Here is a 25429-nt window from a genome sequence, read left to right on the forward strand (position 1 = left end):
TCTTCCTTTCCAGTTTTGTGGGGACTTTTGGGACTCCCATTCTTGGGATCGGTAAAGGTTGGGCGCCCATGATCATAAAGCTATTCTCTATCCAGTGGATAGGAATAACTTTATATCTTGTCAGAACCCCACGAAGATGTAATGTCTACTTTGTCAGTCATCAGCTGTGTATGAAAGGGCACATTGAGGTCCCCATTGACAAAGCTGGGCAAGCTTCACTTGGGAAGTTCTGCGTGGCACCTTGCGTTTGACAGTAGGTTTCCTTATGGTGTTCAGCTGAGGTACCGGATAGGTTCCTTGCATTTTTCTATGAGTTTCATACGGTGTCCCATAAAGGTACTTTATAAGTCCTTTTTCCATTAGTTTAGGCAAGAAAATTGAAACCCTTTACATTCATCCATATACATGGCATCTACCTTGGAACGCTTACGTTTCTGAATGCATGCTGGGAGTTGTAGTTTTGCAGCAACTGTAGATCCCTAGGTTATAAACCACAGAATCATAAGAATGACTGTGATGTCTCCAATTCTTTAGATGAGGTTTGGGTAATAATAAAAGTTTTTGAGATCTGTGTTAGTTGCCCTTTAATGAAATCCTAGCAGAAGAATGATTTATTTGTTAAGCGGATTATACCCATATGTTGGGTGCTTAATTAAGATGGAACATGATAAGCCCTCAGGTAAATACAAACTGAATGGCAGGTGAGCTAAAATATGAGGTACACACCTTAAATAAGTGAAATCTTTGATCCTCCCTTGACTTTTACCAAGTCTGATTCTGACAAGGTACTCAATGTGATTATGCTGTCACAGGACTCAATCTGGCCAGTCTGGGCTGGGTGCAACAGGAATCCGGATTTGGAAAAGGCGAAGAAGATTCTGTCAGCAAGAAAAGAACAGTGTCTACTTACATACAAGAACTGTCCCCAAATGACGAAAGACCCCAAAAGAAATCCTACACCGATGGTCAGAATAAGGACAGGTCAGTAGTAGGGAAAAGAAAAGGGTCAATCTTAGGGCTTATTCACACGGGCGTCAAAATTGCGCTGAAGTTAGCCATGCAAAATAGAACATACGCGATCTTTTTCGGCCATCTTTTTTATTAGTTCAGTGGTTGCTTGCTATGCTTCAGCGTGTTTTCTTACATACCTGCAGCAGCACCCCGCCTGAATGACTTTAAATGCATAAATTACGAACGCGAGTCGATCGTGGCAAAAAAAAAATCATTCATGCGAATATAGGGTGCGTACGGGCAAATGTATAAAAGCATACGGTCGTTGTGCCCATTTGCATATTTTCCACAGCGAATTTTGGGGCAAATTTCACGTGGAATTTGACCCAGATTTCGGTGCAGATTTTCCATTGCAGAATATTCGCACCAAATTCGGTATGTTTGAATGCACCCTTGGAGTTTACCTCACACTTTAAGGCTGGGGTCACACGGGATGGAAATCCCGTGGAAATCTAGCAGCTTCGCAGCCTGCATTTCCGCTGCAGCAGGGGCGTAACTATAGGGGATGCAGTTGCACCCGGGCCCAGGAGCCTTAGGGGGCCCATAAGGCCTCTCTTCTCCATATAGGGAACCCAGTACTATAAGTAAAGCATTATAGTTGGGGGCCCTGTTACAAGTTTTGCATCGGGGCCCAGGAGCTTCAAGTTACGCCTCTGCGCTGCAGCCATCTCTCCCCATAGAGAGGACAGAGGCTGCTGCGGAAATAAAAAAAAGAATTGACATGTAGCTTCTTTGTTTTCCGCGCTGCATGTCTGTTTCCGTGCAGCTTGGCCGCAGCGTGTGGATGAGATTTTTGCGAAATCTCCTCCACTTTGCTGGCTAATCCCGGGATTTGGAGCTGCAGGTGGAATTGCCGTGCGGACGTTCCGCACGGAAATTCCATGGCGATCCCGTCCTGTGTGAACCCAGGCTTAGGGTGCCTTCACATGGGATATAAATGCTGCAGAGTTTCTCGCAGTGGAATTGGCTGCAGAAAATCTGCAGCATTTACAGTTCAAGACATAAATATCTATCCACGTGGAGTGGAAAAATTCTATATAAAAACCACAACAAATTTGAAATACGCCGTGGATTTTAAATCCAGAGAATGTCAAGTTATGCCGTGGCTTTTGGCAACAGATTTCAACCTCTGAGATGCAACCCTTGGCAAATCCACACCATTTAGGTGCGGATTTGGCCCCTGCATAATGTGACCCGACGTCCTGATTTAGGCGGGACAGTCCCGCTTTGGGACCCTGTGTCCTGCTTTCTGCCGGGACCCCACAGGACAGCAATTTGTCCCGCTTCCAGGACATCTGGTCACCAAGAAGGTAATTACCGCAGCTCCCCAGCTGGTAATCACTTTGTGGCGCCGCACCCGGATGCACACACTGATGGCAGTCTGTGCTTCTGGGATCTTCCTCCCCTGATCTCTTCTGTGGGGGACATTATTACTACTGAGGCCACTCTGAACATGGCAGCATACCTCACGCTGACTGATGGTATGTTTACACGTGGCGGAAAGTCTGCGGAATGTCCACAGCAAAAATTTCCACTGCGAATTCCGCAGCATTTCTGAATCCCAAAAACTGCATCCTATACCACAGCTGATTTCATACTATGCGGCGCTCCTCCCCACCTCCTCCGTAGGCTTCATGCTGTCAGCTCTCCCAGGCTTCTGGTTGGTACAGATTTCGACTGTTTTTTGGATGCAGAAATGCTGCGGCATTTGCTCCCTGTCTTTTTTGCTGCTGGTTTTCCACTGTGGATAGTCGGCAGAGTATCCGCTCTGTGTGGACCTACCTTTATAGCTGTTTTCCTCCTTCTAATGAAATTAGCAGAAATCCTCAGAGCAGACGATTCCATTGGGGATTGTGGGGCTGGCTGTGGCCCATAGATCTGTAGTGACCAGCGGAAAGTGATCTGTATGAAGTTCTGTCCCAGGTTAACAGCTGATACAAAGTCAACCATTTCTATCTTCTCTCCAAGCACGGAGCTCCTCTCTCCAGCTCATTATGGGGGTGCCTGTCAGTTTCCACGGTGTGAGAAGACGTTCACTGATCACCGACATTTTCTCAGGTACTCAAATTAGCAAATCATACAGAGGCAATGCTAAAGACGCAAAGATAATTTAATCAATGGATTAAAGCCGTTTTTACACGGACGAAAAAATTGCACAAGATTTGTGCATTGCGAGATGCGCAAATCTCGCACGAATATGAGCCCCATTTTTTTTTTATGGGGTCAAACATATAAGTTATTTTCTTTCCATTGCACCGCGATGCGGGAAACAAATTGCAGCCAGTCCTATCTTTGGGTGTGCCCTCGCATCGCTCATTGATTTCAATGGGGCCGGCAGCAGCATTACACCACGTGCTAGGTGCACGCAAAACGATGCTTCCCCATTGAAAACAAGAGGAGGAACTCCTTCCCCGAAATGATACAAGGCAGTTTTGATCTAAAAGCGTTTCGCATACGTGGGGAAATCGCATGTTGGCAATCGCGATATTGGGCTATGATGCAAGGCCCAATATCGCACTCGCCCGTGTGACGTTAGCCTAAGGCCAATGTCAAATGCACATCTAAGTATGCTTAGGCCCGTGTGACATCGGCCTTAGGGCTTATTCAGATGACCGTATATCGTCCGGTTATTCACATCCTCTCTGTGGGGGGAGGAGGCTGGAAGAGCCGGGAGCAGTGCACTGAGCTTCCGACCCCTCTCCGCCCCTCGGCACTATTTGCAATGGAGGAGAGGGGGTGCAGCTAAGTTCCTTGACTTAGCTCCGCCCCCTTCCATTGCAAATAGTGCCGAGGGGCGGAGAGGAGGCGGAGAGGGTCCGGGAGCTCGGTGCACTGCTCCCGACTCTTCCAGCCTCCTCCCCCTGCAGAGAGGGATGCCGTATATCGTCCAGCGTGAATACTAGGCCGATATACGGTCGTCTGAATAAGCCCTTAGGCTAACGTCACATGGGTGTAAGCATATTTACATGTGCATTCACGCAATGGGTGTTGTGTATGTGTGCGTGCATGTGCGTGTTTTAGTGTACTTTTTCTGCATGCAAATCGTGCGTATTTGGGTCCGCAAAGAAACACACAACCATGCTCCAATTTATTGAAATGGGCAATTAGTGTAATCAGTTCAATATGTACTCTTTCCATACACAAATACAGAAATAGGAAAATAGAGCAGAAGTTGGTTGTCCCACTTCTAAATTGTTGATCTATGCTTAGGATAAGTCATCAATAGTTGATCAGTCGGGGTTCACCACCCAGGACCCCCGCCGATCAGCTGTTCCTCCAGGTCACTCTTCTAATGTATTTAGCTGTTGTATTACTAGAAGCAGACAGCTCTGTACACTGCACAGTGGCCCAGTGTGGTACTGCAGGTGGAGTCCTATTGAAGGGAATGGGACTCCGCATGCAGGACCACACCGAGCTACTGTGCAGTGTAGGGAGCAGTCTGCCTTGGGTAACAAAGCAGTTCTGTATAATAGAACAGTGACCTCAGGTAGTTGGATCTGAAACGTCTATGCAGGCAATGAATGAGCAACTTGTAGTAAATCTGAGCATATAGAAAAATTCTGACAAAATTTGTATTTTTGCTATGTGTGTACAATAACATACAGTTTTTAGAATTTCTTAGCACTAGCAGGGAAGTATGTTGGCCAACTAGGGGCCAGGATCTTATCAACCCTAAAGGTGCTCATATAAACTATAAGCACCTTTTAGGGTATACCTTTTAGACTAAAGTTGATGAAAATGGAGAATTTCAACTCAAAGAATCATTTGTCAGGTAAAATTTAACAATGAACGATTGTTTCATCCGACCGATGACAGACCGTCACTGTCTGGAAGGAAGTTGGCCACGTTTCAAAGTTTCCCTTGAAAGTCGGATGAAAGATCTTTCATCCATGAACAATCTTCTTTGAAAGAACATTCCCAGAAAGATCATTTATCTTGGTGTGATTGAATGTATGACCAGTTTGAACGAATGTGACGGCCAACATATGTATGGCTGTGTCTGTAAAATTGCGGTCCACCAACTGATCATTCCTTCAACAGATGCTCAACAATCAACCTACTTCTATCTAATGTACCGCCTTTACTCAAGAGGTAGAATCGGTGTTACGTTCGCCTGGCGCACTAAAGCGCCACGCCTCAGCACGGACGCAAGTTTCTGTCCATTTAAAACCCGCAAACACAATTATATAGTATTTGCACTTACAAACTACACCTCTCCAGGCATTGATGGAAAACCCCCTGTCCCTTACTAACCAGGGAAAGTGGGGCACACGTGCCTAAAAGCAGGGTAATCGTCCCGATAAGGTTGGCCCCGCTGTCTTCATCTGGGACCCAGCTATCCCTGATTAGGAACCTGAGAGCTGCACTAAACACACACAGGACATGACACTGTTCACACACACACAGAACAGGGCTGCACATAAAGCACATGTCTGGCCACTTGCACAGACATAACATACATCGCTGTTCACACCAACATACAGAGTAACACAAACCACATAGAACAGGACTGCACATAGAACACATGTCTGGCCATTGCACAGACATACCACATACATCACTGTTCACACCATCATACCAGGTTATGCATACAACATATAACAGGAACCCCACCCAGAGCTCACATGCATACAGATGGTCAACCATAGCCAGTGGTCAAGTGTCCTCTGACCAGGGGAATAGAAAGTCAGCCACTGTGCTGACATAGGGAACAACGTCAGGCATCACCCATCTTGCACACACATAAGACATCAGATGTCTGGGGGCCACACCTGCCCAGGGGTAGGGAGAAACCTGTGGGCCGCCTGCACCTGTGTGGTCACCATACCCCACAGTACACAATGCACGCACCCCAGAACGCAAGGAGGGGTGGGACAGCAGATGTCCAGACCGTCTTCAGGGGAGGAGAGAGGGACACTACAGACAAGCATATAAACACCAGCTCTGAGTGGGCTCAACACAGGGAAGAACAATAAAGCACTAAAATGACCAGCAATCTCTCAACAAGAGATGCTGGTATTTATCTGCAGCAGACAAGGGGGATTGGCTGGTGGAGAATACCACACCCAGCCAGCTCAATTAACCCCTACCTGTGAAGGTGTGTACAAGGAAACCTGTAGAACCACAGGTCCCAGATGCAAAACCTTAACAACTGGGTTGTATATAGAGAAATTTCGTGGAAGATGTATATAGAGATCCACCTGCCACAATTCTGCAGGAAAGGGAGCTTAAATGGGTTTTCCGGCACCACACTATCGATGACCTATCCTTAGGATAAGTAATCAATGGTTCATCGGAGGGGATCCCCACAGATCATGAACCTGGTATTGCAGCTCAATCCCAGTCACTTGAAGAGCGCCTTGGCCTCTTCAATCGGCTGTATGGTGGGGATCCCGAGGGGTGGACCCCAGCTGATCAACTATTGATGACCTATCCTGAGGATAGATCATCGATGGTGTAGTTCTTGAAAGTCAGTTTAAACAATGTTGTTCCTTTGCCGTAAACAAACTTGATTAGCTCCCAACAGCAAGACTCCTGGGGATTGGCTTCTGGAAGTGCGACCTGCAAGCTAACATGGGCTACTCCTGAATTCATTAACTCTTATAATTCAATGCAGACTCTACATGCTAATATTGAAAATGAATATCTTCTATCTATTCTTCAGACACCTGCAAAGTGATCATCACTTGGACGATAAAAGCACGGTGCAATGCCTTCTCCAGACTGAGGTGGTCCACAGTCTAGAAGAGCAGGTGAGATAGCAGTCCTTCTAGAAGCGAACACCATTTCATGTACAGAGATAGTAGCACTTACCTGACATCACCTTGTGTTCTTCAGCTTCATAGCCAAAGGTGGTGGGAGTTGGAGCTAAACAGAAAAGCACTTATTATTCATTAAAGGATGATTACCTATAGAAATTTCCTGGGGCAGTTCTTATAAAGAATCTATTATGGAAATAGACATCTTTAAATTAGAATACTGTATCTATGAGATACCTGTATAACATTGGCGTAGCGCCCAAAAAATGGCTAATAAACTCCATGATCACCTGACATCAAGTGACATTTGTAGATGTTGTGGAGGACCATTAAATGGGAGCATATATACAGGTGTCGGTTTGCTGTCTGATGCGAGCTGTATCCAAGTCTTTTGGGCTGAACTCGCATTATGGCTAATGTGCACCTAGCCTCATGCAATAATCTGAAAAAAATATGACACTGTTGTGAAATGTGTTCCCATAGGCAAACATTGTGTCTGATGTCGCAATATAGTTCAAAATGTGATTGTTCCCAGCAAGAGGAACCAAGTAATCTTGTAGATATGATACCTTTTAATGGCTAACAAAAATACATGATGTTAATGTGAGCTTTCGGACCTACTCAGGGTCCTTCATCAAAGAAAAATGAAATGGATCTGAAGAGGCATGCATATTTATACACACATGCTTATGACAAGGCACATACATGGATGGGAATAATTTGCACTTTAAAGAATAGTCAGTGATAAGGGAGTGAAGATTTTATGGTCCCTGAATTAAGGCCCATTTAGACGCAATGGTTATCGCTCAAAATTGGCTCAAAAGCCATCTTTTAAGTGATAATCGTTGTGTGTTACTGCACTGACATCGTGCATTTTTCGTTAAGTCATCGCTCATCGTTGTCTTTCAGCATGCTCAAAGACAACGATGAGCCTTATCAGGGATTAACAGCGGGATACAGCTGATACTATTGTTTCAGCTGTATCCCGCTCCCTGATGACAGGCTGGGTATGAAGAACAGAGCAGTCCAGCTGTGTTCTCCATACCTGGCACAGAGCGCTCGGCTGTATAACAGCCGGGCGCTCCGTGCAGAGAACAGCGGGATGCAGAAAACAAGCAGGGCCACCCTGCCGGTCTTCTGCATCCTCTGCTCGGAGCGCTTGGCTGTATAACAGCCAGGCGCTCTGAGCGGGGAACAGCTGGATGCAGAAGGCAAGGGGCCCCGCTTGTCTTCTGCATCCTCCGCTCGGTGCACAAGCTGATCACTCAAGATTTGAGTGATCACCTTGCGCTGTAAATGACACAGCGCTTTAAGTTTTTGTCATGTTTCACCAACATAAAGGCCACCAACATGTTGGAGAAACAGGACAAAAACTTAAAGAGAGGATGATGTCTCATCGCCACACGATTTAACAGAGAAAGACAGAATTACCTGTGGCCAAGCATTTCTCTAGTCACGGACATGACATAGAAGATATGAAAGCTATGATACTGAAAGGCAATTTCAAGTCACAAAGCCATAGAAGAATTTGGGTATATAAATTCATAACAGCTTTTGACACTTTTAATAGAGAGTTAAATTATTCATTGGATTTATGCGTGAGTGGGAAGTATGAGATATCTATAGCACAGATAACACTGCTGGCCTGGTAAACCCCACCTCCCCCAACACTAATAAAGAGACCATAAAACCTGAACTCCCTTATTAGTGACTATTCTTTTAAGTGCAAATTATTCAAATCCATGCATGTGCCTTGTCATAAGTATGTGTGTATAAATATGCATGCCTCTTCAGATCCATTTCATTTTGCTTTGATGAAGGACTCTGAGTATGTCCGAAAGCTTACATTAAGATTATGTATTTTTGTTAGCCATTAAAAAGTATCATGTCTACAAGATTACTTGGTTTCTCTTGCTGTTAACAATCACATTTTGCTCTACTGGCTAACAGCTACCAAACCTTTTTGCAATATAGTTCAGCATGTATGTATTAAAACACCATGGAACCATGACCTTAAAGGGTTTTCCTACTAAACACATTTATCACTTGACTACAGGATGATGATAAATGTATAATTGCTGGGGTTCTGATTGACAGAACCCACACTGATCACAAGCACAGAGCACTTCGAATCTCCCGTGTGCATGACTACCACTACATGCATGACTACCTGTTATGTGTTGCTCCTGAGACCTGTAGGTCTATGGGTTACCAGAAGCATACTTCCACAGGTGTGGGATGATTGAGCTGGCTGGGTGTGTGGTTGCTCCAGCCAGCCAATTACTGTGCAGATAAGTTCCAGCCCCTTTAGCTAGAGGGTGCTGGACATTTATCCATTTACTTCATCCCTTTCCCTCTCAGTACTTGGTGTTATACATGCTGCGCGTTTGAGTTGTTTCCCCCACCTTCCCTGAAGATGGTCTGGACACCTAATTTCCCTGTCTGCATGTTCTATGGGCCCCTTCTCCCTACCTTTTTATCAGGCGCAGCCTCCAGACATCAGATGTCCAGGTGGGTGATGTCTAACACAGTGTTCCCTGCTGCCTTCAGATGGGTGATGTCTGACGCTCTTGTCCCTTTCCTGGTATGTGGACACTTGAACTAGCTCCTGTTTTTATCTATGCATGTATAAGGTTCAGAGTGGCATTTCCTTCTGTCTGTGAGGTGAGCAGACTTTAGGTGTGAACAATGATTTGTTCTGTATATGTCTGTAGGTGTGGACTAGACTTACTGTGAACACAGTATTATTTTGTATTTTCCTTCTCTGGTGCTCCTGCTTATTACCATCTAGGGAGAGACAGCTGGCCTCTACATTCCAGCGTGGGGCAGTCTCTATCGGGACACTTATTGTAGGCAGGGTCCCGCTTTTCTTTGTTCTAGTTGTCTTGCGAGTCCCTACACTAACAAGACAATCAGGACCCTTGACGTGGGCTTGTGAGCTTACATGTTTTGGCCAAAATACAAACCAATACCTCATACCTACTTGAATATCTCCACCTGTCTGGTTGTTTAGAACATCGGTAAGTATGAGGCAGTCCAGTGTGTAGTTGGGTCTGATATTCCTGTGGGTGTTTGTATGCACATCTGGTTTATGCTTGTTTTATGTTGGCGTCCGGTTGTGTATGCAGGTCCCAACTCCCTTTTTTCCTCACTAGGCTTAAAATTTGTTGCGTTTGTGTAGGCAGCGGTTTAAGCTGATGTAACATAACCACTACATTCACTTCCATGGGTAATGCTTGGCTATCTCCATAGACAGTGAATAGAGCTGCGGTCAGTCATGGACAATACTGCTTCATTTAGGGTAATAGGGCATGTGCTGCTTTCATGTTTCCTGGAGGTCCCAGCAGTGAGACCCCCAGCGATCATACATTTACCCCCTTTCCTGTGAATAGTTAATAATATTGTTTATAGTGGGAAATCTCCTTTAAATGGAAACCTATTGGCAGTTCAGAGCACCTAAAACTGCCTACACTGATGTAGAGCCAATTCCAAAACATATCTGATTATAGTTCCTGGACAAAGAAACCTTTGTAAACAGCTTTGTAAAACTTCCCACGCAGCATGCTAATAGTGGTCAAATAGTTGAGCGGGCAGGCTGGGCCATCTCTGCTGCCTGGAGTGCTTTCCATAACACAGCCCTTCTCCGCCGATGTGATATGGAAGATGTCTCTGACATCCACGAGATGATTGAACTCTCACGCCTGAGATAGCGGATCGGCACATGCGCAGATAATTTGCCTCTTTTGTGGGTAGATCCGACTCCTTCATCTGCGCTTGCGCCAGTCTGCAATCTCCTAGTACATGTGCAAGATTGCAATCATCCTTTGGCAAAGAGGGGCAGAGTTATGGAATGAATTCCAGAAGCAAACACAGTCTGCCCGCCCGCTGGTCCATTCAACCAACATGCACATGTAGTGCGGGAAATTTAAAAAGGCTGTTTACAAAAGTCAGCTTTGTCCAGAAACTGTAACCAGATACATTTTGGAATCCGCTCTACATCAGTGTTCTGTAGCTGTAAGTGGTTTTAGGTGCTCGGAACTGCTGACAGGTTCTCTTTAAAGTGTAATTTACTCTTGCTTTTAAAGGGGCCCCGGCTCCTATACATAGTAGTATAGCAGTTCCCTTCTGCCCAGCTTAAAGGCACCTGCCCCAACTTCAAAAGTGTACTTACTGGGCCCCACCGATTCAAAGATCCTTGAGAGGGTCTTTGTATAAGCTCTACCTGCAGCCTCCTTGCCTGCAAAGAGTTATGTTCCATACAGGTTCCAAGGTGGGATATGACCATCACTAGACAGCACCAGAGCTAGTTGGTAGGCTGTAGAAGGCCTGCAAAAAGACCCTAAAGAATCAGCGGAATTGGGTAACTATAACTTTTATGGTGTCGGTTCTGCCTCCACTGTGGACAATAGTTGGATTTTCTATGGTACACTTTTGAGGTTAAGGCGGGTGCCTTTAAGCACCTGGTGGACAATAGAACAGATCAGCAATGAGCAGTGTATATAATATGGTGTTACATATAATATAGTGTTATGGTTGACAGCTTATGCTTCATTACAGCTTGCAGTTGAGAAACAGAGACTTCTTGAGATGCAAAGCTTGATGACGGGAAAACTCAGCACCGCTCATGTATCTGTAAGTGGACAAACTTCTTCCAACACGGACTAATCTCTAGTGTCAGGGCTATGAGGCTCACCGACAACTGTCTTGTAATCCTGTACAGAAGCCCAGAGAATGCGGCCTCATCCTGCAACCATCCCATCATTCTGGAGTGTCCGCTTGGCCTGGACTCAACCCACTGCAGAAGGAGTTCTCGGACGCTGTCCTGGCCTTAAGACGACAGATCTGGGAGGGCGCCAGCTTCAATATATTTGAGAGTTGGTATCATAATTTAGTATCATATTTCATTCCATTGCTGTATTGTTCCTATTATGGGAGATGTTTTCTACAGACATTTATAGTGTAGGGTGCTTTTGTAGTAAAGAATCAGAGTTTATTATATGTAAAAGCGTTTAACCCTATATAACCCTTGTTGCCACCATTGTAGTATGTACAGAGCCTGTACAGTGGCACACAATGCCCCTATGGTTTCATGTGCCAGAAATAAAAAAAAAAAAAACAAGACACCTCCCTGCTGCCACAATGCTCCCCCACCGCCAACTCTGGACCTCCCCTGTTTACTCAGGCTGCAGTAGTCATGCGATCGTTAACCCACGTGACCACCGCAGCCAATAGGGGGCCTGACTGGGATATCATCAGTGACATCCTGTAAACCTATTAGGGTCTTCTACATTAGATACCCACATTGACAGGTGTAACCGGATGTCACCACGCCAGAAGACCTGGTGACATCACCCGTCGGATACAATAGTGCGAGAAACAGCACTCCGGTGCCATGGTGAGTGTATTGCTCTTATATAGTTTTGGGTAGGGGAGGCTCAAAAATATAAATTAAGTTGGACAGCCTCTTTAGAAATCAGTGCTGCAGTTCAATTTACACTAGGTTTTTTTTTACACAGCATGTGGTTAAGGTTTGTTTTAACACGGCCATCTCTCATTTTTCACTTTTGTTTTCTCCTCTCCACTTTTGAAAAAATATAACTCTTATTTTTGATCGACATAGCCGTACGAAGGCTTGTTTTTGTGGGACAAGTTGTGTTTTTCAGTGGTACCGTTTCCCTATAATTTACTAAAAAATGAAATAAAAATTTCTAAGTGGAGGTTAAATGGAAAAAACAACAAAATTGCGCCATTGTTTTTATGGTGTACATGGAGCAAAAAAATAAAATGCTAACTTTATTCTGTGGGTCAGTGCGATTACAGCGATACCAAATTTTTATAGCTTTTTGTTTTATTGTATTACTTTAAAAAATTAAAATACTTATAGTATATAGAATACTAAAATATTCGAGGGGTTTCTGAGAGACGCCATTGAAGAATACCTCAAGGAGAACAACGGAATAACTCCTCACCAGCATGGATTCATGGAGTTGATCATGTCAGACCAATCTGATCAGCTTCTACCATGAAGTAAGCTCTAGGCTGGACCTGGGAGAGTCTATGGATCTCATATATCTGGATTTCTCTAAAGCATTTGACACCGTGCCGCATAATAGGCTGATATATAAAATGAGACAGCTCGGATTGGGTGAAAACGTGTGTATCTGGGTAAGGAACTGGTGCAGAGATAGAAAGTAGAGGGTGGTAATAAATGGCTCGTACTCTGATTGGGCCACCGTCGCTAGCGGGGTGCCACAGAGTTCAGTACTAGGCCCCATTCTGTTCAATATATTTATCAACAACCTGATAGAGGGGCTGCACAGCAACATATCGATATTTGCAGATGATACAAAATTATACAAGATAATTAATACGGCTACAAACAGACCTGGATAAGCTGGGGGCTTGGGCAGAAAAATGGCAAATGGAGTCCAATGTGGATAAATGTAAGGTTATGCACATGGGCAGGAGAAACGGATGTCACCAATATACACTAAATGGGGTACCGCTAGGGAAAAGTGATATGGAAAAAGACCTGGGGGTACTAGTGGATTGTAGACTAAACTGGAGTAACCAATGCCAGTCAGCTGCTGCAAAAGCTAATAAAGTCTTGGGGTGCATTAAAAGAGGTATAGGGGCGAGGGACGAGAACATTATCCTCCCACTATATAAGGCACTTGTCAGGCCCCACATGGAATACTGTGTACAGTTCTGGACAGCGGTGCTCAGGAAGGATGTTGCAGTGCTTGAGGGGGTTCAAAGAAGGGCAACTAAACTAATACATTGAATAAAGGGACTGGAATACCCAGAGAGGCTATCAAAATTGGGACTATTTACCCTGGAAAAAAGACGGCTAAGAGGCGACCAAATAACTATGTATAAATACATGACGGGACAATACAAGGATCTCTCCCAGGATCTGTTTATACCCAGGACTGCGACGGTAACAAGAGGGCATCCTCTACATCTAGATGAAAGCAGGCTTCATCGCCAACACAGAAAAGGGTTCTTTACTGTGAGAGCAGTGAGACTGTGGAACTTTCTGCCGGAGGATGTGGTGATAGCAAAATCCTTAGAGGAGTTTAAAAGAGGACTTGATGTCTTTCTAGAGGGGAAGGATATTACAGGATATAAATTTTAGGTGACCAGCGGATTGTTAATCCGGGTATACAGACAGGAACTATTAGGCCTCATGTCCACGGGGAAAATCAGGCCCGCTACGGATTCTCCATTTAGAATCCGTAGCGGGTCCCTCCTGCCCCGCGGACATGAGGCATAAAAATAAGAATTAACTCACCTCTCGCCCGCTCCAGATCTTCCCTTCGCCGCGGCTTCATCTTTTCTCTGTCGAGGCCGGATCTTCTTTCTTCGGCCCGGCGGATGCGCAGGGCACGTCAGTTGCGTGCCCCGCGCATGCGCTGGCCCGAAGAAAAAAGATCCGGCCGCGACGGAGAGAAGATGAAGCCGCGGCAAAGGGAAGATCCGGAGCAGGTGAGTAAATTCTGATTTTGGTCTCCCGCGGATCCGGATGGCTTCCATAGGCTTCAATAGAAGCCTGCGGGAGCCGTCCCCGCGGGAGACCCGCACGAAAATGGAACATGGTCCAGATTTTTTCATGCTCCATTTTAAAAAAAATCACTTTTATTGACCATCCGCGGGTATTTATCTACCCGCGGGTGGTCAATGCATCCCTATGGGATGCTGATCCGCGGGCAGGAGAAGAGTTAAAATCCGCTGCGGATTTTAATTCTTCTTTTGCCCGTGGACATGAGGCCTTAGGGGTTGATCCAGGGATTAGTCTGATTGCCATTAGGGAGTCGGGAAGGAATTTTCCCCCAAAAGGGCTAATTGGCTCCTGCCTCTTGGGGTTTTTTGCCTTCCTCTGGATCTACAACATAGGAGGATAAACAGGCTGAACTAGATGGACATTGTCTTCATTCGGCCTTACATACTATGTTACTATGTACTATGTTACCATGTTATAAAAAGTATTACTTCTTGTCACCATCTTCGGACCACCAGAGCTTTTTCATTTTTTCAGTAATGGTGCTGTGTGAAGGCTTGCTTTTTTGCAAGATGATCTGTAGTTCCCATTGATTTGGGTGTATATACAGCTTTTTGATTACCTTTTATAAGAAAAAAAAAAAATCACAACTTTGGCATATTGTGTATTTTTTTCCCTTACAGCTTTCATTATGTAGGATAAATAATAGATCCGACTTTCAGGGATGTGGCAATACCAAATATGAAGGTTTTTAAAAATATTTTTATGTTAAAATTAGGAAAAGGCTTTTTTAAAACTTTTAAGTAGTTTTTATAAATTAAGAATAGTTATAATATTTACCTTTTCACTTTTTCTTTAGTCCCCATGTGGGACTTAAACTAGTGATTGATCACTTCTACAATATACTGCAATACATCAGTATTGCAGTTTATTGTATTTTCACAATGGCCTCATGTTGTAGGTGGGTTCAAAATACTAGCAGGCAAAGCCAAAACAAGTAGGCAGGGTAATCAAAATGTTATCTATAGCCGCATTGGTGATAGGGGAGACTTACGAAGATAGTATAGAAAGCATGTAAGGTCATGGTGCTAGCCCTTTAAAGTATGCTGTCCCCTCCTCACGGGAAAGTGGGGTCTGTAGCAGGTGCTCCATCCTGCTTCAACCGTAATTGAGCACAGTGGCTGGTAGAAAATATTTTTTAGTTGACAGCCAGCCGGGCAGCAGCCCGACATTATCAAGACGCCAGGCGGAGAGGTCAGGAGTCAGTCTGATTACAGTAACAGCGGCTGCCGGATGGGAGCTACATGCAGAGTGAGCTAAATGCTTGAAGGTGTCAGGCTGCTGCCAGGTCGGAGGTCCACTAAGAGGGACGCTATTACTGCTGGGGCCACTAACTGTGTCACTATTACTACTGGGACCACTAACTGGGTCACTATTACTATTGGGACCACTAATGGGGCAATTTTACTGCTGAGGCTATTAAGGGGGTACTATTACTCTGTCACTTCAGACAAATCTCAATGGTTCAAATATGTGTTGGGTATCTTGTGTATTGGCACTTTCAATGCCTATAAAAGTAGTATTTTGGGGGAGTTTTTTGTAGAATAGGGAGCATTTCATACTTTGCATCAGGCAGCAGAAAGGCTTGGGACACCCCTGGATGTAAAAAAAAAATGAAAAGCTCAATATCCCTTTAACAGTTTCCGATTCTACATTGCGTTCGGCTATAATGGATTCTTTATAGTATACTAGCGTACCCGTCGCGCGTTGCTGCGAAGACAGACATACATACATACTTCAATCTATATATATAAAATTGAATGTATGTCTGTCTGCGTGCGTGCGTGCGTGCGTGTCTGCGTGCGTGTCTGTTTGTCCTTTATGCGCTACTACACCATTCATCCGATCGCCATGAAACTTTGGGAAGTTGTTAAGTACACTCCTGGGAAGATTATAGGCATAGTACAAATATCCTACGATAAATGGCTCGCGAGCGTCGTCGAAAGTTACGCCCCCCCCCCACGTAGATCGAATAAGTAAGCCACCTGCTATTGTGATGTCATCACTGATGTCATCAACATCGGACGCCCTTGAACATGCCCCAACATGTTCTATAAAGCTGCATTGTGATGTCATTAAGGCTCTATTATGACACGTACAGCTTGGAACCACTAGAGCACGCCAGCCAATTACCATTGGAGTTGGAAGTGGGTAAACAAGTACTAGGATATCTTCCTAAGAAGCCACAGCAGCCGGATAAATTGTATGTTCCACCCAACGGCTATTTTATTTAGCCCGCAAGGGGGAAGCAGCGGCCTACAAAATCTAATTCTCTCATTTCCTGATGTCATGGATAGATAGATAGATAGATAGACTGTATGCAATAACCCTGATAGATAGATAGATAGATAGACTGTATGCAATGACAGGTACAGCTTGAAACCATAAATACTAGAGCACGCCAGCCATTTACAGTCAGTCTCCATTGGAGTTGGAAGTGGGCAAACATGTACTAGGCCAGTGATGGCGAACCTTTTAGGGACCGAGTGCCCAAACTACAACCCAAAACCCACTTATGTATCGCAAAGTGCCAACACGTCAGGGGGCGGGGCTTATCACAACGTATGATTTTACCCCCGTCGTTCTAAAAAGGACAAGGCTGTTTCAGAATAGACCGGGTGCAGATTCTGACTGCTTTTTGGACACGGAAATACTGCAGAATGCCCTCAGCGGAGATTTCTGTGGAAAATTCTGCAGCATTTCCGCATCCAAAAAGCAGTCAAAATCTGCACCCGGTCTATTCTGAAAGAGCCCTGCCCATTTCTGCCACATGTACACATACCCCAGCGGTAATAGTGACACCTTCACCCCAGCGATAATAGTGACATCCCACAGCAGTAATAATAGTGACACTCCCCCCATCTATATATATAAAATTGAATGTATGTCTGTCTGCGTGCGTGCGTGCGTGCGTGCGTGTCTGCGTGCGTGTCTGTTTGTCCTTTATGCGCTACTACACCATTCATCCGATCGCCATGAAACTTTGGGAAGTTGTTAAGTACACTCCTGGGAAGATTATAGGCATAGTACAAATATCCTACGATAAATGGCTCGCGAGCGTCGTCGAAAGTTACGCCCCCCCCCCACGTAGATCGAATAAGTAAGCCACCTGCTATTGTGATGTCATCACTGATGTCATCAACATCGGACGCCCTTGAACATGCCCCAACATGTTCTATAAAGCTGCATTGTGATGTCATTAAGGCTCTATTATGACACGTACAGCTTGGAACCACTAGAGCACGCCAGCCAATTACCATTGGAGTTGGAAGTGGGTAAACAAGTACTAGGATATCTTCCTAAGAAGCCACAGCAGCCGGATAAATTGTATGTTCCACCCAACGGCTATTTTATTTAGCCCGCAAGGGGGAAGCAGCGGCCTACAAAATCTAATTCTCTCATTTCCTGATGTCATGGATAGATAGATAGATAGATAGACTGTATGCAATAACCCTGATAGATAGATAGATAGATAGACTGTATGCAATGACAGGTACAGCTTGAAACCATAAATACTAGAGCACGCCAGCCATTTACAGTCAGTCTCCATTGGAGTTGGAAGTGGGCAAACATGTACTAGGCCAGTGATGGCGAACCTTTTAGGGACCGAGTGCCCAAACTACAACCCAAAACCCACTTATGTATCGCAAAGTGCCAACACGTCAGGGGGCGGGGCTTATCACAACGTATGATTTTACCCCCGTCGTTCTAAAAAGGACAAGGCTGTTTCAGAATAGACCGGGTGCAGATTCTGACTGCTTTTTGGACACGGAAATACTGCAGAATGCCCTCAGCGGAGATTTCTGTGGAAAATTCTGCAGCATTTCCGCATCCAAAAAGCAGTCAAAATCTGCACCCGGTCTATTCTGAAAGAGCCCTGCCCATTTCTGCCACATGTACACATACCCCAGCGGTAATAGTGACACCTTCACCCCAGCGATAATAGTGACATCCCACAGCAGTAATAATAGTGACACTCCCCCCATTAGTAATAAGAGTAACATACCCCAGCGGTCCCCCAGCAGTAATAATGCCCGCTCCCCCCCCCAGCGGTTCCCCCAGCAGTCATAATACCCCCCCCCCAGTGGTCCACCAGCAGTCACAATGCCACCCCCAGCTGTCCGCCAGCAATAATAATGCCCCCCTCCCCCCAAGCGGTTCCCCCAGCAGTCATAATGGCTCCCCCCCAGCAGTTCTCCTGGCAGTCATCATGCCCCCCTTCCCCCACAGAGATTTTCTTGGCAGTCACCATGCCCCCCCTCCCCCCAACGATTCTCCCAGCAGTCATGCCTCCGCTCCCCTGCCAGCGATTCTCCCAGCAGTCAGAATGTCTCCCATCCCCCCCCAGCGATTCTCCCAGCAGTCAGAATGTCTCCGATCCCCCCCCCAGCGATTCTCCCAGCAGTAAGAATGTCTCCCCCTCCCCCCCCCCCCAGCAATTCTCCCAGCAGTAAGAATGTCTCCCCCCCCCCCAGCGATTCTCACACAACGGCTATTTTATTCAGCCTGCAAGGGGGAAGCAGCGGCCTACAAAATCTCAGTGGTCGCTGCTGCCGTCATCTATATATATAAAATTGAAGTATGTATGTATGTCTGTCTTCGCAGCAACGCGCGACGGGTACGCTAGTTTTATATATATAGATGACGGCAGCAGCGACCACTGAGATTTTGTAGGCCGCTGCTTCCCCCTTGCAGGCTGAATAAAATAGCCGTTGTGTGAGAATCGCTGGGGGGGGGGGAGACATTCTTACTGCTGGGAGAATTGCTGGGGGGGGGGGGAGGGGGAGACATTCTTACTGCTGGGAGAATCGCTGGGGGGGGGATCGGAGACATTCTGACTGCTGGGAGAATCGCTGGGGGGGGATGGGAGACATTCTGACTGCTGGGAGAATCGCTGGCAGGGGAGCGGAGGCATGACTGCTGGGAGAATCGTTGGGGGGAGGGGGGGCATGGTGACTGCCAAGAAAATCTCTGTGGGGGAAGGGGGGCATGATGACTGCCAGGAGAACTGCTGGGGGGGAGCCATTATGACTGCTGGGGGAACCGCTTGGGGGGAGGGGGGCATTATTATTGCTGGCGGACAGCTGGGGGTGGCATTGTGACTGCTGGTGGACCACTGGGGGGGGGGTATTATGACTGCTGGGGGAACCGCTGGGGGGGGGAGCGGGCATTATTACTGCTGGGGGACCGCTGGGGTATGTTACTCTTATTACTAACTAGCGTACCCGTCGCGCGTTGCTGCGAAGACAGACATACATACATACTTCAATTTTATATATATAGATGACGGCAGCAGCGACCACTGAGATTTTGTAGGCCGCTGCTTCCCCCTTGCAGGCTGAATAAAATAGCCGTTGTGTGAGAATCGCTGGGGGGGGGGGGAGACATTCTTACTGCTGGGAGAATTGCTGGGGGGGGGGGGAGGGGGGAGACATTCTTACTGCTGGGAGAATCGCTGGGGGGGGGATCGGAGACATTCTGACTGCTGGGAGAATCGCTGGGGGGGGATGGGAGACATTCTGACTGCTGGGAGAATCGCTGGCAGGGGAGCGGAGGCATGACTGCTGGGAGAATCGTTGGGGGGAGGGGGGGCATGGTGACTGCCAAGAAAATCTCTGTGGGGGAAGGGGGGCATGATGACTGCCAGGAGAACTGCTGGGGGGGAGCCATTATGACTGCTGGGGGAACCGCTTGGGGGGAGGGGGGCATTATTATTGCTGGCGGACAGCTGGGGGTGGCATTGTGACTGCTGGTGGACCACTGGGGGGGGGGGTATTATGACTGCTGGGGGAACCGCTGGGGGGGGGGAGCGGGCATTATTACTGCTGGGGGACCGCTGGGGTATGTTACTCTTATTACTAATGGGGGGAGTGTCACTATTATTACTGCTGTGGGATGTCACTATTATCGCTGGGGTGAAGGTGTCACTATTACCGCTGGGGTATGTGTACATGTGGCAGAAATGGGCAGGGCTCTTTCAGAATAGACCGGGTGCAGATTTTGACTGCTTTTTGGATGCGGAAATGCTGCAGAATTTTCCACAGAAATCTCCGCTGAGGGCATTCTGCAGTATTTCCGTGTCCAAAAAGCAGTCAGAATCTGCACCCGGTCTATTCTGAAACAGCCTTGTCCTTTTTAGAACGACGGGGGTAAAATCATACGTTGTGATAAGCCCCGCCCCCTGACGTGTTGGCACTTTGCGATACATAAGTGGGTTTTGGGTTGTAGTTTGGGCACTCGGTCCCTAAAAGGTTCGCCATCACTGGCCTAGTACATGTTTGCCCACTTCCAACTCCAATGGAGACTGACTGTAAATGGCTGGCGTGCTCTAGTATTTATGGTTTCAAGCTGTACCTGTCATTGCATACAGTCTATCTATCTATCTATCTATCAGGGTTATTGCATACAGTCTATCTATCTATCTATCTATCCATGACATCAGGAAATGAGAGAATTAGATTTTGTAGGCCGCTGCTTCCCCCTTGCGGGCTAAATAAAATAGCCGTTGGGTGGAACATACAATTTATCCGGCTGCTGTGGCTTCTTAGGAAGATATCCTAGTACTTGTTTACCCACTTCCAACTCCAATGGTAATTGGCTGGCGTGCTCTAGTGGTTCCAAGCTGTACGTGTCATAATAGAGCCTTAATGACATCACAATGCAGCTTTATAGAACATGTTGGGGCATGTTCAAGGGCGTCCGATGTTGATGACATCAGTGATGACATCACAATAGCAGGTGGCTTACTTATTCGATCTACGTGGGGGGGGGGCGTAACTTTCGACGACGCTCGCGAGCCATTTATCGTAGGATATTTGTACTATGCCTATAATCTTCCCAGGAGTGTACTTAACAACTTCCCAAAGTTTCATGGCGATCGGATGAATGGTGTAGTAGCGCATAAAGGACAAACAGACACGCACGCAGACACGCACGCACGCACGCACGCACGCAGACAGACATACATTCAATTTTATATATATAGATTGCCAAGAAAATCTCTGTGGGGGAAGGGGGGCATGATGACTGCCAGGAGAACTGCTGGGGGGGAGCCATTATGACTGCTGGGGGAACCGCTTGGGGGGAGGGGGGCATTATTATTGCTGGCGGACAGCTGGGGGTGGCATTGTGACTGCTGGTGGACCACTGGGGGGGGGGTATTATGACTGCTGGGGGAACCGCTGGGGGGGGGAGCGGGCATTATTACTGCTGGGGGACCGCTGGGGTATGTTACTCTTATTACTAATGGGGGGAGTGTCACTATTATTACTGCTGTGGGATGTCACTATTATCGCTGGGGTGAAGGTGTCACTATTACCGCTGGGGTATGTGTACATGTGGCAGAAATGGGCAGGGCTCTTTCAGAATAGACCGGGTGCAGATTTTGACTGCTTTTTGGATGCGGAAATGCTGCAGAATTTTCCACAGAAATCTCCGCTGAGGGCATTCTGCAGTATTTCCGTGTCCAAAAAGCAGTCAGAATCTGCACCCGGTCTATTCTGAAACAGCCTTGTCCTTTTTAGAACGACGGGGGTAAAATCATACGTTGTGATAAGCCCCGCCCCCTGACGTGTTGGCACTTTGCGATACATAAGTGGGTTTTGGGTTGTAGTTTGGGCACTCGGTCCCTAAAAGGTTCGCCATCACTGGCCTAGTACATGTTTGCCCACTTCCAACTCCAATGGAGACTGACTGTAAATGGCTGGCGTGCTCTAGTATTTATGGTTTCAAGCTGTACCTGTCATTGCATACAGTCTATCTATCTATCTATCTATCAGGGTTATTGCATACAGTCTATCTATCTATCTATCTATCCATGACATCAGGAAATGAGAGAATTAGATTTTGTAGGCCGCTGCTTCCCCCTTGCGGGCTAAATAAAATAGCCGTTGGGTGGAACATACAATTTATCCGGCTGCTGTGGCTTCTTAGGAAGATATCCTAGTACTTGTTTACCCACTTCCAACTCCAATGGTAATTGGCTGGCGTGCTCTAGTGGTTCCAAGCTGTACGTGTCATAATAGAGCCTTAATGACATCACAATGCAGCTTTATAGAACATGTTGGGGCATGTTCAAGGGCGTCCGATGTTGATGACATCAGTGATGACATCACAATAGCAGGTGGCTTACTTATTCGATCTACGTGGGGGGGGGGCGTAACTTTCGACGACGCTCGCGAGCCATTTATCGTAGGATATTTGTACTATGCCTATAATCTTCCCAGGAGTGTACTTAACAACTTCCCAAAGTTTCATGGCGATCGGATGAATGGTGTAGTAGCGCATAAAGGACAAACAGACACGCACGCAGACACGCACGCACGCACGCACGCAGACAGACATACATTCAATTTTATATATATAGATTGCCAAGAAAATCTCTGTGGGGGAAGGGGGGCATGATGACTGCCAGGAGAACTGCTGGGGGGGAGCCATTATGACTGCTGGGGGAACCGCTTGGGGGGAGGGGGGCATTATTATTGCTGGCGGACAGCTGGGGGTGGCATTGTGACTGCTGGTGGACCACTGGGGGGGGGGTATTATGACTGCTGGGGGAACCGCTGGGGGGGGGAGCGGGCATTATTACTGCTGGGGGACCGCTGGGGTATGTTACTCTTATTACTAATGGGGGGAGTGTCACTATTATTACTGCTGTGGGATGTCACTATTATCGCTGGGGTGAAGGTGTCACTATTACCGCTGGGGTATGTGTACATGTGGCAGAAATGGGCAGGGCTCTTTCAGAATAGACCGGGTGCAGATTTTGACTGCTTTTTGGATGCGGAAATGCTGCAGAATTTTCCACAGAAATCTCCGCTGAGGGCATTCTGCAGTATTTCCGTGTCCAAAAAGCAGTCAGAATCTGCACCCGGTCTATTCTGAAACAGCCTTGTCCTTTTTAGAACGACGGGGGTAAAATCATACGTTGTGATAAGCCCCGCCCCCTGACGTGTTGGCACTTTGCGATACATAAGTGGGTTTTGGGTTGTAGTTTGGGCACTCGGTCCCTAAAAGGTTCGCCATCACTGGCCTAGTACATGTTTGCCCACTTCCAACTCCAATGGAGACTGACTGTAAATGGCTGGCGTGCTCTAGTATTTATGGTTTCAAGCTGTACCTGTCATTGCATACAGTCTATCTATCTATCTATCTATCAGGGTTATTGCATACAGTCTATCTATCTATCTATCTATCCATGACATCAGGAAATGAGAGAATTAGATTTTGTAGGCCGCTGCTTCCCCCTTGCGGGCTAAATAAAATAGCCGTTGGGTGGAACATACAATTTATCCGGCTGCTGTGGCTTCTTAGGAAGATATCCTAGTACTTGTTTACCCACTTCCAACTCCAATGGTAATTGGCTGGCGTGCTCTAGTGGTTCCAAGCTGTACGTGTCATAATAGAGCCTTAATGACATCACAATGCAGCTTTATAGAACATGTTGGGGCATGTTCAAGGGCGTCCGATGTTGATGACATCAGTGATGACATCACAATAGCAGGTGGCTTACTTATTCGATCTACGTGGGGGGGGGGCGTAACTTTCGACGACGCTCGCGAGCCATTTATCGTAGGATATTTGTACTATGCCTATAATCTTCCCAGGAGTGTACTTAACAACTTCCCAAAGTTTCATGGCGATCGGATGAATGGTGTAGTAGCGCATAAAGGACAAACAGACACGCACGCAGACACGCACACACGCACGCACGCACGCAGACAGACATACATTCAATTTTATATATATAGATTGCCAAGAAAATCTCTGTGGGGGAAGGGGGGCATGATGACTGCCAGGAGAACTGCTGGGGGGGAGCCATTATGACTGCTGGGGGAACCGCTTGGGGGGAGGGGGGCATTATTATTGCTGGCGGACAGCTGGGGGTGGCATTGTGACTGCTGGTGGACCACTGGGGGGGGGGTATTATGACTGCTGGGGGAACCGCTGGGGGGGGGAGCGGGCATTATTACTGCTGGGGGACCGCTGGGGTATGTTACTCTTATTACTAATGGGGGGAGTGTCACTATTATTACTGCTGTGGGATGTCACTATTATCGCTGGGGTGAAGGTGTCACTATTACCGCTGGGGTATGTGTACATGTGGCAGAAATGGGCAGGGCTCTTTCAGAATAGACCGGGTGCAGATTTTGACTGCTTTTTGGATGCGGAAATGCTGCAGAATTTTCCACAGAAATCTCCGCTGAGGGCATTCTGCAGTATTTCCGTGTCCAAAAAGCAGTCAGAATCTGCACCCGGTCTATTCTGAAACAGCCTTGTCCTTTTTAGAACGACGGGGGTAAAATCATACGTTGTGATAAGCCCCGCCCCCTGACGTGTTGGCACTTTGCGATACATAAGTGGGTTTTGGGTTGTAGTTTGGGCACTCGGTCCCTAAAAGGTTCGCCATCACTGGCCTAGTACATGTTTGCCCACTTCCAACTCCAATGGAGACTGACTGTAAATGGCTGGCGTGCTCTAGTATTTATGGTTTCAAGCTGTACCTGTCATTGCATACAGTCTATCTATCTATCTATCTATCAGGGTTATTGCATACAGTCTATCTATCTATCTATCTATCCATGACATCAGGAAATGAGAGAATTAGATTTTGTAGGCCGCTGCTTCCCCCTTGCGGGCTAAATAAAATAGCCGTTGGGTGGAACATACAATTTATCCGGCTGCTGTGGCTTCTTAGGAAGATATCCTAGTACTTGTTTACCCACTTCCAACTCCAATGGTAATTGGCTGGCGTGCTCTAGTGGTTCCAAGCTGTACGTGTCATAATAGAGCCTTAATGACATCACAATGCAGCTTTATAGAACATGTTGGGGCATGTTCAAGGGCGTCCGATGTTGATGACATCAGTGATGACATCACAATAGCAGGTGGCTTACTTATTCGATCTACGTGGGGGGGGGGCGTAACTTTCGACGACGCTCGCGAGCCATTTATCGTAGGATATTTGTACTATGCCTATAATCTTCCCAGGAGTGTACTTAACAACTTCCCAAAGTTTCATGGCGATCGGATGAATGGTGTAGTAGCGCATAAAGGACAAACAGACACGCACGCAGACACGCACGCACGCACGCACGCA

General features: G+C 46.7%; 1 protein-coding gene across 4 annotated transcripts in view; it reads left to right on the forward strand.

Annotated features, from left to right (window-relative positions):
* Nucleotides 1-25429, forward strand: part of FOXP3 (forkhead box P3) — a 70784-nt gene that overhangs the window by 36144 nt on the left and 9211 nt on the right. For all 4 annotated transcript variants that reach the window (XM_066579762.1, XM_066579763.1, XM_066579765.1 and 1 more), the window contains 5 exons: nucleotides 813-981; nucleotides 2980-3069; nucleotides 6677-6764; nucleotides 11328-11402; nucleotides 11491-11644. In XM_066579762.1, coding sequence (XP_066435859.1) covers nucleotides 813-981; nucleotides 2980-3069; nucleotides 6677-6764; nucleotides 11328-11402; nucleotides 11491-11644 — 576 coding nt within the window. The remainder of the gene's footprint in view (nucleotides 1-812; nucleotides 982-2979; nucleotides 3070-6676; nucleotides 6765-11327; nucleotides 11403-11490; nucleotides 11645-25429) is intronic.

Source organism: Eleutherodactylus coqui, chromosome 10 (assembly GCF_035609145.1).
Source record: "Eleutherodactylus coqui strain aEleCoq1 chromosome 10, aEleCoq1.hap1, whole genome shotgun sequence".
Classification (NCBI taxonomy): Eukaryota; Metazoa; Chordata; class Amphibia; order Anura; family Eleutherodactylidae; genus Eleutherodactylus; species Eleutherodactylus coqui.